General features: G+C 41.4%; 1 protein-coding gene across 1 annotated transcript in view; it reads right to left on the bottom strand.

The window, feature by feature from the left end:
* LOC136708133 (IgGFc-binding protein) overlaps nt 1–18,008 on the bottom strand; it is a 73,598-nt gene that overhangs the window by 45,328 nt on the left and 10,262 nt on the right. Inside the window, exons 12-18 of the mRNA XM_066682471.1 lie at nt 17,077–17,681; nt 15,633–16,152; nt 14,344–14,927; nt 12,386–12,950; nt 11,411–11,613; nt 10,433–10,813; nt 9,341–9,627 (exon numbers count right to left, since the gene is read on the bottom strand). Of these exons, the coding sequence (XP_066538568.1) occupies nt 9,341–9,627; nt 10,433–10,813; nt 11,411–11,613; nt 12,386–12,950; nt 14,344–14,927; nt 15,633–16,152; nt 17,077–17,681 (3,145 nt within the window). The remainder of the gene's footprint in view (nt 1–9,340; nt 9,628–10,432; nt 10,814–11,410; nt 11,614–12,385; nt 12,951–14,343; nt 14,928–15,632; nt 16,153–17,076; nt 17,682–18,008) is intronic.

Raw genomic sequence — 18,008 nt, 5'->3', positions numbered from 1 at the left:
TCAGGGTCACGGTGGGTCCAAAGCCTACCTGGAATCATTGGGTGCAAGGCGGGAATACACCCTGGAGGGGGCGCCAGTCCTTCACAGGGCAACACACACTCACACATTCACTCACACCTACAGACACTTTTGAGTCGCCAATCCACCTACTAGCATGTGTTTTTTTTGGACCATGGGAGGAAACCGGAGCACCCGGAGGAAACCCACGCAGACACAGGGAGAACACACCAAACTCCTCGCAGACAGTCAAAGCGGGACTCAAACCTCCAACCTCCAGGTCCCTGGAGCTGAGTGACTGCGACACTACTGCTGCACCGCCCTAAATGCTGCATAGTATTATTAAAATACTACTACTACTAATACTACTACTACTACTAATAATAATAATAATAAGTCATTTTATTCAACAAAGAATAAGCGAAATATTAAAACTGACGAAAGGGAGAATGCTCGAATTTTCAAACATTGAAATTTGAATTACAATTTCTTTTTATGTTACAAAAAACATTTCAACATTTATTTGTACACCAAATATAATCAGCTTTTGCATTGTATATCTGTTTATTTTGATAATGAAAATATGACTCTCATTTCTTGTATTGTATTTTGGATTTTAAAATCAAATAACCATTCATATAGAATTACCAAACATGTGGTTATGAATCACAACTCCACACTGAGATATATAGTGTATTGATACCCCTAATTAGGATGCAGTCCACATACTAGTCTCATGAAACGTGCAGGTGTAAACAGGGTCTGAGAACTTGAAGCTGAAATATCGGATCATGGGCTCAGAAGTGTTGGCTGCAAACCTCCAAAGCTTTGGCAAAAATCCTTAAAAATAAGCTGAAACACAGCAGATGCCTTTTGAGAGAATATCTCTAACAGAAAGCAGCAGTTTCTGGAAGGTTTGCTTCATGTAAATTCCACGTGGATTGACGTTTCTTTTCCTAACATGAAAACTACATATATTTTTAATGTCCGAAGTGCATCTGGGGTCACTGTATATATCCACACACACTCATCTGTCATGCGAAGCCATAAATTCCACTCCCTCTCCCTTCCTCTCTCTCTTAAACACACACACACACACACACACACACACACACACACACACACACACACAAGGCTAAGACCTGCGCACTCACACCTGCAACAAACAAATAAATCTCTGACTTCTTTCACCCCATCGCAACATATGGCACCAGAGAGAGAGAGAGAGAGAGAGAGAGAGAGAAAGAAGAGGGGATAAGGGCGAGCATAAGAGAGGGGAACACAAACGGAGGGTGATACAGAGAGAGAATGTAGCAATATCCTGTTTTTATAAATGAACCGCTCACTGCTCACCTTGTGGTCACTGTATTAATAAGTGCCCATTTGAATTAGAACAAAACAACAACAACAACAATAATGCTACTCCTCCTCATGTTGCTATTAATAATGAAAAAAACAGTGCATTAGATTCACTCGATTCTAGTGTATAACCATTTCCATAACCCAGTCTCTCAGGTTACTAACTTACAGCAATAAGAGATTAAATGTATGCAGGTTGTGGTGTTAATGTGGAAATGATGTACACCTGTAACTAAAGTAAATCCCATGCAATGCTTTTGGACTTCAGTCACATACAGAACAAACTGGATACTGTCGGTCCAGTTGGTGGCTGGTAGGGCTCTGCCATATCATGTTGTTCGCAATAATATCGTTAATGCGTCATTTAGGCACAGTGAAGTATGGTGGAAAGTGGCTCTGAGGTGGAGGAATTTGCTCCAAAAGAAGGGGAGTGACTTCAGTCGTGTGGTGGCGGTTTGCTTACAAAATATCAGATGTACAGTAGCCATTAATATTATTTATATAATGAATATTAATATAACATGTATTTTGTTGCAGTAGTCTATTCTTGAAATGAATAAATGTATATTTCATTGTTTTGTCATATCGCCAAGAATATTGTTCTTGCCAAAATACCCTAAAACATCGTGATGTTACTTTAGGGCCATATCGCCCACCCCTTGTGGCTGGTTTAGTGGACAATACCACTGCCTTCTGTGCAGAAGATGAGGGATCGGTTTCCCGATCAGGTCACTGCACTACACTGCACTACACCAACAGTGGTCCTTGGGCAAGACTCCTAACCCCTCATTTGCCTCCATCTATAACATGATTAGAATATTCTCTCCATTCTCTCAGCTCCACTACACATGAGCACCACGTCAGTGTCACTGCAGCGCTGAGAATGATCCACCATCCAAATCATACCTGCCCTGTGGGGGTTCTGAGCGATGAAGAACAGAGTGAAAGGGGAGAAATAAAGTATGAAGGGACACAAACGGACTAAAGTCTGTAATCGTAGAACTAAAGTGCTCCTGTGTGATCTGTGGAGCTGAGAGAATGGGCTGTGAGTGTAGAACATTAGTGTGAGTCTATTTTTTGGAAATAAAGTACAGACGCTAATTTAACAACCCACAAAGTGTCTGGTGTGAAAGAATGAACCTGAGGGTCTTTTCTGTGTGCGTATGGAAACTTCTGACCTCGGATATACTTCCACTACACGTGCACAGCATCCCTGCCTTTCTGTTATCACCAGAACTAAAACTATGACATTAATAAATGCAATGATTCCAGCGTGTTCTCCTCACTCTCTTTCAACCCATGGGTCACTGTCATTTCAGTGGACACTCTGTTGTCCATCACATGGACCATGAACCCCAGCACAGCAAAATATGAAACACCACAGAGTCCAGAACTCTCTCTCTCTCTCTCTCTCTCTCTCACACACACACACACACACACACTTCCTCTCCTACCTTTAGCTGAGAGTGCAGTGGACAGTCCGAGGAGAAGCGCGAGGACAAGGCTGCGTGTCTCCATTGCGCTCACCAACAAAACACCAACAAACAAATCACAGACAAGTGTTCCTTTTCTCACTCTCTCTCTTTCTATTTCTCTCTCTCTCTCTCTCTCTCTCTCTCTCTCGCTCTATCTCTCTCTCTCTCTCTCTCGCTCTGACACACACACGCTACCCCCTCTTCCACCCTCACTACTGTGCGCGCGGGAGCGAGAGAGAGAGAGAGACTCATGCACGAGAGCGCGAGACACGCTGGACCGGAGTGTGACGTCACGTGGAGGGTGGGTGCGCACACGCACGCGCACACACACGCCGGACACTTGAGAAGATTCACCTGGGTTAGTCACATGACTCTTTTTGGGTGTGTTTATGTGTGTGTGTGAGCGCGCCAGGAATATATTCATTGTGGGGACCAAAGCCTGTGTACACACTCACAGGGAAAAATCTAAGTCCCCACAATTCACAGATGCAATATTGTGTGTGTGTGTGTGTCCAAGTCCACAATTTTGACTTAAAAATATTTAACCCATACACTGCGCCCAAAAGCTTAGACACTCCTTTACTATGAGCTGCTTTCAGCAATTTAAACCAATATAGGACGCTCTGGAGCAGCTGTACATGAGCCTAATTCACGTCTCAAAATGCCAAACGTCTGGCATAAGCTCCCAAGCACTGGAACAGTGGAACTGTGTGTTTCTAAAGTGATGAAGCTCCATCCCAAACCCTTGGGATGAGTCGGAGAGGTGGTACTGATCCAGGACTAATGCCCCAACATCAGGAGCCGACCTGACCTCACAGATGAAGAATAGAGGCTGTCACTGCACTAATGAGTGCAGCTTTCAGCTTTTGCCACATTCAAATTTCACAGCTCCCAGGTGATCCAGCTGTCTGAGAGGAGAGGGTGGGCTAGGGATTGCATCATACAAAAGACCCCCAGTGACCTGACTGGTGCTCAAGGCTCTGGTAAGGGACATTTCTTTAAAGTGCTGAAAAACATGTCAATTTTAAATGAAATATTATTATTATACAGTGTTCAGGTGACCAGCAGATGGTGTGATCCCACGTGCTGATTGTAGTAATAATATGACAAAGCAATTATTAAAATGAGCAGAATTAATATTTTAATTTACTTGGAAAATGATAAAGGATGAAGAATTATGTGGATACACCCGGGAGGAAGGAGAGTTTATAAATGTTTTATAAATATATGGCTGTATTACCTGGTCAGTTCTGAGCGGTACAACAATTGATCCATCAATTTATGAAAATTATGAAAAATAATATTTATGAAAAATAGATTTTATTAGTATATTTTTATACTCTGATTTGTCACTGGCCATTTTATCCTCTTTTGTTATGTATTTATTGGGTGCTTTATTTTTTATTTTTACAGGTCCAGATAGTTGTAAAAAAGTACAGTAAAATACAGTACCAGTCAAAATTAGTACCAGCCAAACATTACCAGCCAAACATTGATGGACTAGGGCTGTTCACTGTATAGAACTGTGTACCAGCCCCTACCTCTGCACAACCCAAGTTATGGTCTCAAACACATTAAGAAGGCGAACAGCTGACGAGGCCACAGCTGTTCACTGAAAACTATTCCCGGTGACAACCTCATGAAGCTGACTGAGAGAATACAGAGAGTGCACAAAGCTGTCATCAAAGCAAAAGATGGCTACTTTGAAGAATCTAAAGTATAAAACATATTCTGATTTGTTTAACACTTTTTTGTTTACTACATTTTTTTTCATCATTTTAATGACTTCCATATTCATTTACATGTAGAAAATAATAAAAATCAAACAAAAATCAATGAATGAGAAGATGCCCAAACATTTGATTGGTACTGTAGTTATATATTTCTTTAAACAACTCATTCAATCAGAGCATTCATCAAGAATGGCAATGTAAGTGGATGTAAACACACTCACGCACATCTTTAGACTAACAGCACATAATTACACTGTTGTATGCAGTGAGAGAATGTGAAGATTTCAGCACCACGGACAGCAGCTGAGTGTTATATCCACATCTTCATATACGTACTTGTTCTTATAGAAGACTTTACTACACAGTATAGCTTATAAATACAGAACATTCTGAGAATTACCATGGGTCCAATATCCCAACACAAACAAACAGACAAAACACACAGACCTTGAGGAAAAACCATGACTCAGAGCCAGAGAAATTATAATTTTTTTTTTTTTGCTTGTTTATTTGTTTGTTGTTAATGAAGTAGGCACTACATGCAAAAATGCAGAATTGCTGAGCTTTAATGAGGAAGATGGTAAATCACACAGGGGTATTCATCTTAAAAATACAATATATATACATCAAACTATTGTGTCAAAGGATCCTGACACATTTGTTTAAAGTGAGTGCAAACACAAAGTGCATGTAATTATGAAAGGAAACTGTTTTGTTGCTTAAAAAAGAAAAAAGTCTTTGTATCAGAAAATTTCAAGGTGCTCAAGGCTCTGATCAGATAAATCCAAGCACACTACATTCATTCATTGTCAGTAAGCGCTTATCCAATTCAGGGTTGCGGTGGTTCCGGAGCCCACCTGGAATCACTGGGCGCAAAGCAGGAACACACTCTGGAGTGGGCGCCAGTCCTTCAAATATTCACACATTCACTCACACCTAGGGACACTTCTGAGTCGCCAATTCACCTACCAACTTGTATTTTTCGACCGTGGGAGGAAACCGGAGCACCCAGAGGAAACCCACGAGGACACAGGGAGAACACACCAAACTTCTCACAGACAGTCACCCGGAGCGGGGACTCGAACCCACAACCTCCAGGTCCTTGGAGCTGTGTGACTGTGACACTACCTGCTAAGACTAACCATCACATTGTATTACATTTCACGTGAAACCGTGAAGCATTTTGTATGCCCTAAATATATACTGGGGGCTATAGCAAACAAACTCTTATCTCTGCCTCAGTTATTACTGACATAATGCCGGACCAAACCAGAATCTGAAAAACCATTGCTTCAGGTCCTGGATTTGTAGGAGGATGTTTTTGTTTTGTTTTTTTTTTAATCTGTGAAACTGTGTTTCTAAAGTGCCACACGCCTGATGAGATAGAAAATACATCTACACATTCATATTCATGGATCTATTCCTGAAGGATGCAATATATCTGCATGCACACTTTCATTTCTCATGAGCGCACAGATTATATTTGCAACTGTCTAGTAGCAGTGTACCCATACAATCACATCCAAGCCAAAACCCTGGAATATATTACAATACATTATTTTAAACATACTTATATAAATACACATATATTCCATTCCTGGCCTTACAAGTACATCGGCATACACAGTCAAATAAAAACACTAGGATGCAAGTTCAAATGCCTAGGCTACATCCTCATGCATGCTCATTCTAAAGCAAGTAAGGAATAAGGAATATGTGGCCGTTTGCGAGACAGGAAAGACATTACGAGACATTATTAAAATGTGTTCAGAGGGCGTAGACGTGTGTGTGGTTTTATTTAATGGCGCAAAACACTAACTGTCTGCGGTTCAGTGTCGTTAATTCTGTCCACAGGGAGTTCCTATGAAAAAGGCGTTCAATAAGGAAACAGCGCTTCTCTTAGGGGGTGCTGGGGGGAATATTGTTAGTATTATTTTATCTGAAACCTCAGGCTTCTCCAGCATATGATTATGATTCATCATTAATATGGAAGCCCATGGATGACTTTAGGAGCTTTCTATTTGGTTATAGACAGCATGAACTACAACATTAAAGAAATCAATGCAAAATTGCATAATTATATTACCCTACTTTCAACAAGAGCTGTGTTTTTGGTTATTGTATCCCTTCTAACGCTATTATTATTAGTTTGCTAAAGAGAAGGTGCTTATCTTTGAAGATGGTACGAGTTCTCCACATTTTTCTACAGACTCTGTCTCCCTCTGCTGTCAGGAATCTGTTCAGAGATCCTCTTTGGAGGGTCTTGATTTCACTTTGTATTACACTGGTATGCTACACACTGAGTGTATCAGACAGCAAGAGAATAGTCAGTTCTTGAAGTTGATATCGGAAGCAGGAGAAACGGCTGAGCGCAAGGATCTCAGCCACTTTGACAAGGGCCACATTGGGATGGTCACAATATTTTGATCAGAGCGTCTCCAAAACTGGCAGTGGTCAGCACCTAACGATGGGGTCATGGGCACACAAGGCTCTTTGTTGCATGATGTTCATACAAATAGTTGTAAACCACAAAAGGCACATGATACATCTAAGAACAACAAATAGCATGTTAAAATATCTGACATATACTGGTAACATATCATTTTCCATTCCTGATGATCTCTAATCTACACATTAAGTTTATGACTACTATTATTATGCCCCAAGATTGATGTCACTATTATTATTATTATTATTATTATTATTATTATTATTATTATGTAGCATAATGACACTTCATTGGTGGTAATTTAACTTTCAATCTATAGTTTGATCAGAGGAGGATGGGTCCCCTTTGTGAGTCTTGGTTCCTCCCAAGGTTTTTTCCTCCAGACTCGAGGGAGTTTTTCCTTGCCACTGTTGCCTTCGGCTTGCTCGCATTGGGCTTTGATTTAAATGTTGTGTTCTGAAACTGTGAAGCTGCTTTGTGACAACATCAGTTGTAAAAGGCGCTATATAAATAAATTTGAATTGATTTGATTTGATTACTTTGTTGCATACAACCCGGACATGAACTGTGCACAAGTCACCTTACCTTTATTACCTTTATTATCTTATACAACCTAAATAATTGTAAGTTTTCATCATGTTTTGAAGAAATTACATAGCTTTCAGCTGTCTCCATTCTATGTTGCAAGCCATTCGGTAGGGCAGAAATCTTACGCCGTCTGTCTGAGCTGAGCTGAGCTGTCTTACGCCGTCGTCGCTTCAGTCCTGACATTAACATAACTCCAGTCTACAGAAAGAAGTGTTCAGAAACTACTTCATCACCAATGTCCAACAATGAGATTTCAGTCAGTGCAGGACAGATGTAAACTGCCACCGAAATCATAATTGCTACATAAATATTTAAATAAATTTGGGACATTATGTTAAAAAAAAATCTGTGAATTGTTTATTTCCTTGTATTAAAACACAAAGATTTTTTTCTAGTGTTTTCACTGACAAATTTGACACCTGCAACAAATTTGAGACAAATGCAAGAAATGAAGAATGAAAAGTTTATAGTATCATTGATATTGTTTCAAAACTTTCCACAATAATCAGGGAAAAAAAGGGCAGTGAAGAGGAGGAGTGGCTCCCCTCTGGGCCAAACTTCAAGGCTGCAAAGTATTTAGGTGGTTCACCATCTCAGTCCATGTAGGACTGAAACCACAGGTGACCTTCAAGCCCTCAGATGGCACTGCATAACAAGCCATCATGCTACTGTCATGAATATAGCCATGTTGGTTTTGGAGTACTTCCAAAAGCTGTTTTCGTTTAACGCTGTTCTCCGCTACATGAAGAACTACAACATGAAACTGAAGCAGACAAGAAGAAAGACCACCTCTGGGACTGAGCTCATCTCAGACAGTCCAGAATACAGTGGTGGGCTGTGGTTAGCTGTTCCACATTTCCACGTGTTTGGCAGAAATAATGGGTGTCAAGTTCTAAGTGCCAAAAAAGAAAAGGACGATCCGGCATCAGTGCCCACGGCTGTTGCCACTTGAATAAAAGTTCAACAGAATCAACACATTGTAGATTCACGATTTTATTACATTTACCATATGTATAGTACATTTTTTTCATAAATGGGGTTTGTAACTGGTTTCATCAAAACATTTTCAAATAAAATATGTAAAAATACACTTGCACACAAAAGTTTGATCTCAGTATTTACGTTTTTAAGCAAATATCTGCCCACACAGATATTACTCAGATATTTACTCAGAAACTGAACTTAATATTATGTGTGTGATATAAAAAACTCTGTAGTAAAATAGTAATAATAATATATACATTATATGGCATTTTGGAGTCCTATATAAAAGCCTTGGAAACTGACAAGCCTTTATTTATCATTAAAATAGAAATGAAAGACCTAAGCAAAGGAGTAATATTCTAGTTATTATTCATCCAGTTATTTTCACAGGGATTTCCAAATAAAACAAACCAAATACAACTCCATAGTCATTATGACCCACGGAAACAAATCCATTCATAGAGGATTTACAGACACTGCAATGGTGAGGTTTCTTCTGAGTTCTTCACTTACAACCCACTGAAACAGAAATAATTAAATGTATGTATTTACCAGGTAAAGTAAGCAAACAGGTGGCTTATCCGTGTCTATCCATTATGTTGCAAGAACCATGACTGCTGCAATTATTGGCTATTTATAAGTGTTTAAAATACATTACATGATCATTAATGTTGTTTATTACTCATTTGCAGTGCTTTAGCCACAGAGCCGGATACCATTTGGTATCATAGCTGTCATTTGACTAAACGACTCACCATCTGGAGAAGTCATCTGCCTGCCAGGACGCTACCACCACAGACAGTGCAGAGGAATTTCTCCCATCGGCTGTAACCATGTCGTCCGTGAGGTTTCTGTTGAAGTTACCACAGGCTCCACACACTTTTCCCATTAGACTCTCACTGACGGTTAATGTCAGCTGCTGTGTATTGGTGTACTCTACTCTGAAGCTGGAAGCTCTTTCTATAACCACACGGTCGCCGGTATACTTAATCAGCAGCTCTTTGGCTGGAGCACTGGGGTATGGGACCTTCTTTCCATTCACCTAGAAGGCAGGGAGGAAAAGAATGGGGCATGTCATGTTTTTGCTCATTCCGGCAACAGTCAGATGAAAGCGAAGAGGTGAGCCAAGGTGAGATCAGGGAAGATCATAGTTAAAACAGAAGCAGCAATATGACGCATGAATTCAAAACATTTCATGGTTCATTAAATAAGACTTTTTTAAAGAATTTTGTGTTGACAGATTTGATTTCAAGAATTAAAACTTGGGCGGCATGGTGGCACAACAGGTGGTGTCACATTCACACACCTCTAGGGACCTGGGGGTGTGGGTTCGAGTCCCGCTCCGGGTGACTGTCTGTGAGGAGTGTGGTGTATTCTCCCTTTGTCTGCGTGGGTTTCCTCCGGGTGCTCCGGTTTCCTCCCATGGTCCAAAAACACATGTTGGTATGGGGGTTGGCGACTCAAAAGTGTCCGTGTGAGTGAGTGAATGTGTGTGTGTCACCCTGTGAAGGACTGGGGCCCCCTCCAGGGTGTGTTCCCGCCTTGCGCCCAGTGATTCCGGGTAGGCTCCGGGCACTATCCTGAACTGGATAAGTGGTTACAGATAATGAATGAATAATTTTTTCTGTTTTTGTTTAATATCACGGATTGTGGCAGGAAACCAGGGAACCCTGAAGAAACCCACGCAAACACAGGGAGAACACACCACACTCCTCACACACAGTGACCATTAAAAGACTGAACCCACAGCCCCAGGAACATGGAGCTGTGTGTCAGTGACACTGGTCTAAAATATACTCCTTCTAAACAGATTTGGAGTTAAGAAACAGTCCAACATTTGAACTCACCCAGCATTGTTTCTGCATATTGACTGTGATGAATGTTCCCTGTAAGAAGATGTAAACATTAGCCAGAGTGGCAGAAGTAACATTGGAGCACACCCTGAGATCTGCCACTACTCTGAACCAGTCTGGAGACAGCTCATCGCAGAGAGAGGCCATCTGAAAAGCTCTGGGCTGGTCCACCATGCCCTGTGCCCCATCGAATGACAGCAGCACAGCACTGGAGAAGATCACACACTGTCCTCGTTCAGGAAAACATCCTCGCCGTCCGTTCCGAACATCACACACCTCCCCGTGGCTGCAAGCCTGCTTTTCACACTGCAGTGTTCCTCCAGTCAGGCACATACACTTCTCATCACAGCTCACAGACATCCATGCTTCACCCACCTGCAGCAGAAGAAGCAGAGTCAGTAAGAGTACACAAGAAATTTGTCTTTGTCTGTGCACACATGTATGATACATAATATACCAAACAAGAATAAAGCGTATTCACAGTACTCAGAAAACAAATATGAAATAAATAAATAGAATAAAACTGTTACTGTCACCAATACTATTAGAAATATAAAGTAAATTGAGGTATGTTTATTCATTCGTTCATTCACCCCTTCAAGAGAAGCTCAAACCATGAAAACAAGGTGAAATTAGAATTTAAACTGAATTGTTCAGTAAAAAGTATAACAGTAATATACACAGTTTTACAGGGAGGGGGTTCACATGTGGGTCCATAAGGAATTTGAAGAGTTGAAGGGGTTAATATTTTTCACTGAGAGGCTGTGTGGAGTGACCTTTGAAAATGCTACAGAAGGGTGTCATGGTTCATGGACATATTGCTAGTTAAAAAAAAAAAGTAATTATTAGTAAATATATACAGTACACTGAGACCTATAAGTTGTCAGCATTCACATTAATCACAGCCCTTTAAAGGTCTTGTGAGCTGACAGTGGGAATATAAGTGGGTCTCGGCTGAGGAACAGAACGTACCTTCAAGTATTTTCCACCATAAACACATCCACAGTCCTTTAGTAACACACAGTCGCCACCGTCCCACACAAACCCATCATCACACTGGCAGCCCTCCACGCACGCCCTCGGACACCTGTTCTCAGCCCAGGTGAGGCTGGCGCAGGTGTTGGCGCAGGTGTCAGAGCAGAGAGTATAGTGGCTGTTAGCTGGACACGAGGCAGCTGAGAAAAGTAAGTTAAAGCACACACAAAATGTTCAGTTTTATGAGAAAAGGAGAAATATTAAGAATGTAACAATTGTACAACATTCAATTCACTGAAGCCATTTTATGTTAATGTTACTGTCCTTTAATCTCTACAATTACATACTGTTGCTCTGCATACTTAGTTAGCCTCCTTTCACCCTGTTCTTCAATGGTCAGGACCCCCACAGAGCGGATATGATTCGGGTGGTCATACTCATTCTCAGCGCTGCAGTGACATTCACGTGGTGGTGGTGGTGTGTGCTGTGCTGGTATGAGCAGATCAGACACAGCAGTGCTGCTGGAGTTTTTAAACAGTGTCCTGTGACCAACACACTGTGCAGCAACAGATGAGCTTTGATCTACTGATGAGCTTTGACAGATGACTTTACATCTACTAAGTGGACCAACGAGGTCAGGGTGTCTAACTGAGTGGACAGTAAGTGGATACAGGGTTTAAAAACACGAGGAGCACTGCTGTGTCTGATCCAACACACTCTAACACACCTCCACCTCCATGTCAGTGTGACTGAGAATGACCCACCACTCGAATCATACCTGCCCTGTGAGGGTCCTGAACATTGAAAAACAGGGTGTGATTTCAGTGTGAGCCAAAACTACTGTAGTACGATAGATGGATATATGTAGATGTTTTTGCAAGAGACATGATTAAACCACAAGTACAAAGGAAGTTTTTAATGCTGACTTCAGTTGATGTATGTTGTTATGTGAGTGCTTTGAAAGACACTCACGGCAAAAGCTGTAGTTCCTCCAGGGCTGGATGGACAGACCTGCTTGTTGGCACACAGAGGCGTACGCTTGAACACTCTGACAAAGCATCGTCAGGCTCCCGTTTGTTACGTACATGTCAAACACACAGTTATTTGCATACAACTGGGGATCCACCTGCTTATGGCAGCCACTGAATGGACCGGCAGAGAAAGATATAAGACCACATGAGTCATTTCGACGGTATGACGCTGCTGTTACGTTGTCTACTGTTGGACAACCCCCACCGCAACCACCACATGGCACTCCAGAGGGCGCCAGTGCCCAAGCCTTTCCGAAAGCATCCACATTGGTGCTCTGGTTACCATTGGGCAGCAGGAAGTCGTCAGCTGGGTTGCCGTTGTAGTTACCACACAATCCACACATGCTGTTGTTATAGACAGAGGGCACTCGAACCTCTGCATGGTTTGTAGCATAAAACACCTGCAACCCAAAGTCAGTGTGCATTCGGACACCAAAACCCAGCTGCGTCAGGATAATTCTTCCATTGTCAAGTGATGCCGGAAGGTTTATAATTTCACTGTCCACCTAGCAAACAGACAGAAAACGAAGATGTCATTATTGATAACAATAAGCCAAAATATAAAGTCATTCAGCAAAATGCACTGGCTCATTTATTAGAAACTTTTCACTACTATATCCACTACGACTGCCATCTGAAGTGTCAGCCATATTTGTCCTTCTATTACTCTCATTTTCTGACAAGAGACAAATTTGTATCTGGATATTTTTGTGCTAAACCCTTCTCAACAAGGGTCTGATACATTTTTACCATCACCAACACACTATCACATCAGTATCATTTCTGTGCTGAGAACTGTCCACCAGATAATATCTGTTCGGTAGTTGTCCTGTGGTCAGCTTGTGCATTAACCGATGATCAGGTTTGTTATTATGCATTTAAAAAATGAACCCAAACACTGTAAATTAAAACACTCCAGTCATTTTGTGTGGGCTGCCAAAGTAAAAAAAAAATGGCATAAGACGAGTTAAACAAAGCAAAACAATCACAAAGAGCACAGATAATTAAAAGTACTGGGTAAAAGCCAGAGAAATTGAGAATGGAAAACAGAGAGGACCAAGCAAAAATATCTCAAATCCAGCATTTCCGCTCTTCGCTCTTCACCGCTGTGCACTCATGGTCAGGGTGAAAAGTGGCTCATTATTCTTTAAAGCAACAGTTACTGAAACCCTCCTTTCTGAATAGGGCTGTTTACAAGGGGGAGAACTCTGCTGTAGGATTTGATCCATAAGGTATTTTGACCAAAGCAGGTCACAGACATTTCATTAAGAACTGTGTTCACTTGTAGAAAAGGGGGGAAATAAGTAGCCGTTCATTTAGAGAAACCTGCATGGGATCAAAAGGTTTCTGAATTAGTGTCAAAAAAAAATGAAGGAATTGTGCTTTTTCAACATACTTTTTTTATGGCTAATATACTGTTATGCAAGTCACATATAGCTGTCAAGGCTAACCACTCTAGGTGTATATATCTTAGCTGGACCTAATCAATAGTTTTTGTGCATGTGTGTGTTTTCACTGGCTACGTTAAGTGTATTTTTTAAATTTATTTTTCTTTTCTTGGCATCTCTACTGATCTTATTTTTATTTACTTGTTTCTTAATGGATTTTTATTGCTTCTGATTGTCCTGTAGCACTTTGAGATTTCCATTAAATGTAACGTGCATTACAAATAAAATGTATTATTATTATTATTATTATTATTATTATTAATAGTAGTAGTATTATTCAAACATTTGGAAACCCAGATTTCAACTTACTGCTTTGCAATCAAAGTTTCAAAATTAAATGTACTTTAATAGCAATAAGAGGCTAATGTTGGAATTCTGGTCTGAATTTATTTTTGTCTGGGTTCGATATAGCTGCACTGATACTAACAACATATGCTACTGTATAACTTACCGTCACTCTCGGATGATCTCGTCTGATGCTGATGGTGAAGTTATAGACAGACACCCTCACTTCTTTGACAACAGATGCTTGTCCAGCACTTTCGTTTTCCGTCTCGACAGAGAAATAAATCAGCTTCCCTCCAGAGTTCACACACACTTTGGCCAGAGTGTGAATGCAGACACCTTGGAAATCAAATATCCGCCCGTCGAAAGTGATGTAATGAGGGTCTCTGGTGGACAAACAGCTGCTATAACCATTCGGATGGCACCCCAGCACCCCGTCCCTCACTCCACATGCTTCTCCTTGACCACAGCTGGACTGCTGGCAGGTTACAGCACCGTTTCCCCCACATTCACATCTCACTTGGCACTGTGCATTTGTGTAGAATACCTGGTGCTTCTTGTAGTAAGTGCCTCCATAAAAACAGCCGCATTCAGCCACAGGAACACAGGTTTGACCACTGAACACAAAGCCGGAGTCACACTGGCATCCTTCAGAACAGGGTCTCCTGCAGGCAGACGAGGGACTGACACAGGACTCAGCACAGCCAGGAGCACAAAGACTGTAATGACTGTGGGGTGGACAGGACACAGCTGGAGAAAAAGGACACAAAAGTGTATATATTAGGTGTAATATATATATATATATTAGTCAATTAATAATCTATAATAGCTATTGTACATATTACAGTAGTCATTAGTCGATGAAAAACATAATTATCAAAAACTAAACATAAAGTCTGCATTTCTTCTAGAGATTAAAGTAAGACTAGGTAGTAATTTTACGTTAAATGTACAGCTTCAAAATCATTGTGATGCTTCACTGAGCTGTAATAGGGAGAATAGCATCTCTATCCTTTGTACTCTAGGCTCATCCCTGCAGAAACTGCACTATGAAACTTTGGAGGAAGCTTGCAGTTAAAGTAACATTAGGTAAGATTTGGAATTTTTTCTCCCCTTGTGTTATTCACTTTTACAGCAATGTCCTGAAATCAATGGGGAGGGTGGGGGGAGTTGGGTGGTTTCCTACCCACCTCCAAACCTTACATAGTGCAGTTTCTGCAGTGATGAGCCTGGAGTAGCCAGGATAAAGGCTCTATCCTCCCTATTATATGTCGGTGGAGCATGACAATGATATTAACGCTATAAGTTTGTGGTAAAAATACTACCTAGTGTTCTTTTAATGAGTGTCTCCAAACTTGCTCTTGGAATTGATTAATGTATTCAGAGGAAAAGGTTTAACTGGTCACTCACCACAGAAAGTGCTATTTCTCCAGGGCTGAAGAGCAACACTTTTACTCTGACAAGTCAAGACATAAGCTGATATAGCATCACACAGCACACTCTGGCGTCCTTGATACTGGCAGGTATCGAACACACAGTTAGCTGCATACGCTTCAGGGTCGACTAAGTCATGGCACTCTGCAAATGGGCCGTTGTTGTCAGTGATGATGCTGCAGAAGCTCTGAGCATACTGCCTCTGCCCAGCTGTGCAGTTTGAGATCTGTACGTTCTGATCTGGAGCTGAACTGCAGCCAGAGGTGCTGCCAACCTGCCAGCTTTCACCCAGTGTCACTGCATCAGGGGCAAAAGTGCCACTGGGCATGGTGAAATCATCCTGAATATTATCGTTGTAGTTTCCACACAAGCCACACAAAGCTCCTCCGTACACACTAGGCATAGTGACCCGCAGCCCACCAGTCCAGTCAAAATTCACCTGAAGGCCAAAGGTGGTCTCCAGGGCAGCAGTATTTCCACCATGATAAACCACAAGCATGTCTTGGATCTCAAGAGGGAGCTCCATCTGTAGTCCATCTAACTACAAAAACAAAATACACAACTGAATTAACATAAGCTCTTGGTGAGTCCTTCAATCCTGCCTTTTCTGTGGAGTGACACACTGCCTTATCTTATGAGGCATATAACAGTTCATATAACAGTCGGTCACCACTAGTCGTGATATGAGGGACACTAATAGTTCATGTATTCTTCTCATGCCTGGGTTTCCAACACTCATTTCTCAGCAGGATAACACATGACAAATGTGTTCCCTGGTAAACTTAGGCTCTAATATTTTAATCACTTACTTACATTGGACAATGAAACTGAAACACCTGGTTTTAGACCACTATAATTTATTAGTATGGTGTAGGGCCTCCTTTTGTGGCCAATACAGCGTCAATTCGTCTTGGGAATGACATATACAAGTCCTGCACAGTGGTCAGAGGGATTTTAAGCCATTCTTCTTGCAGGATAGTGGCCAGGTCACTACATGATCCTGGTGGAGGAAAATGTTTCCTGACTCGCTCCTCCAAAACACCCCAAAGTGGCTCAATAATATTTAGATCTGGTGACTGTGCAGGTCATGGGAGATGTTCAACTTCACTTTCATGTTCATCAAACCAATCTTTCACCAGTCTTGCAGTGTGTATTGGTGCACTATCGTCCTTATACACGACATCACCTTCAGGATACAATGTTTGAACCATTGGCTGCACATGGTCTTACTGGTGCAATGTGCAATTAATGAAGATTAATGAAGAAGCCATGAAACCTCCCACACTAAAATGACAGGTGTTTCAGTTTCTTTGTCTAACCCCTGAACATCATCATTGTATTTACAGAGACAAAGCTTCAGCCGATTCCAACAACTACTTCTTTCTGATTACATTCTTTTGTGAATAATTTTATTAACATGAAAACAAAATAGAAGCACACCACTCTTTTATTATTCTCCACTCACCAGTATGTGATAGGGACGTTCTCGGGTCATGGTGATGGTAAAACCAAACACAGACACCATGACTGTTCGGGTGAAGCTCAACGCGGAGCTGCCACGGCGTTCATTCTGCACAGTGACATTAAAAGGTATGAGATCCGTTCTGTTGGAGCACAGTGCCACCAACTGGTACATGCAGGAACCCTGATAGTCATATAACTGTCCGTCGAAAGTACGGTAGTGAGGGTCACCATACACTTCACATGTGGCGCTGCTGAGGGCCACACATGTTCGGATGCCATTCACCATGGTGCACTTCTCTTTGGCAGAGCATGAGGCTTCACGACACACCACCACACCGAGCACGGGGTCACACACACACCATCTCAGACACTTCTCATCGGCCCAGAAGCTCTGACCCTGCAGATAGTAACGTCCCTCGTAGAAGCAACCGCACTGTCCAGCAGGTACACAGGTGCTGCCACTGAGAAGGAAGTCCGGGTCACAGACACACGCCTCCACACACACACCTGTGCAGTTGGTCTGATTTTGAAGCTGTTGAAGTGGGCAGGTTGAATTACAAGGAGAAGCACAAGCCTCATAGTGACTATTCGGCTGGCACGTCATGGCTGTGGGATAGAAAATAAGGATTAAAGCTGCTTAGACAACAATAATGACTTGTGTGTGTTTAGATTTATGTTAAACACAAAGTTAGTTTCATGTACAGTATTTAAGTAAGGTCTTGTTTAGGATATATATATATATATATATATATATATATATATATATATATATATATATATAATCCATGGCTTAGCCCCTGCCTGAGAAATGATAATACACTATAGGGCTAAAGGTTTGTAGAAACCTGCTCACTTTGCTCACATTGCTTTGAAACAAATGCATTAATGCAACACTAGGTAGTTTAATTTACATTAAAACTACAGCTTCAAAAT

Source organism: Hoplias malabaricus, chromosome 1 (assembly GCF_029633855.1).
Source record: "Hoplias malabaricus isolate fHopMal1 chromosome 1, fHopMal1.hap1, whole genome shotgun sequence".
NCBI classification, from domain to species: Eukaryota; Metazoa; Chordata; class Actinopteri; order Characiformes; family Erythrinidae; genus Hoplias; species Hoplias malabaricus.
Note: the sequence above shows the minus strand (reverse complement) of the source record. Positions and strands in the feature narration are given on the sequence as shown.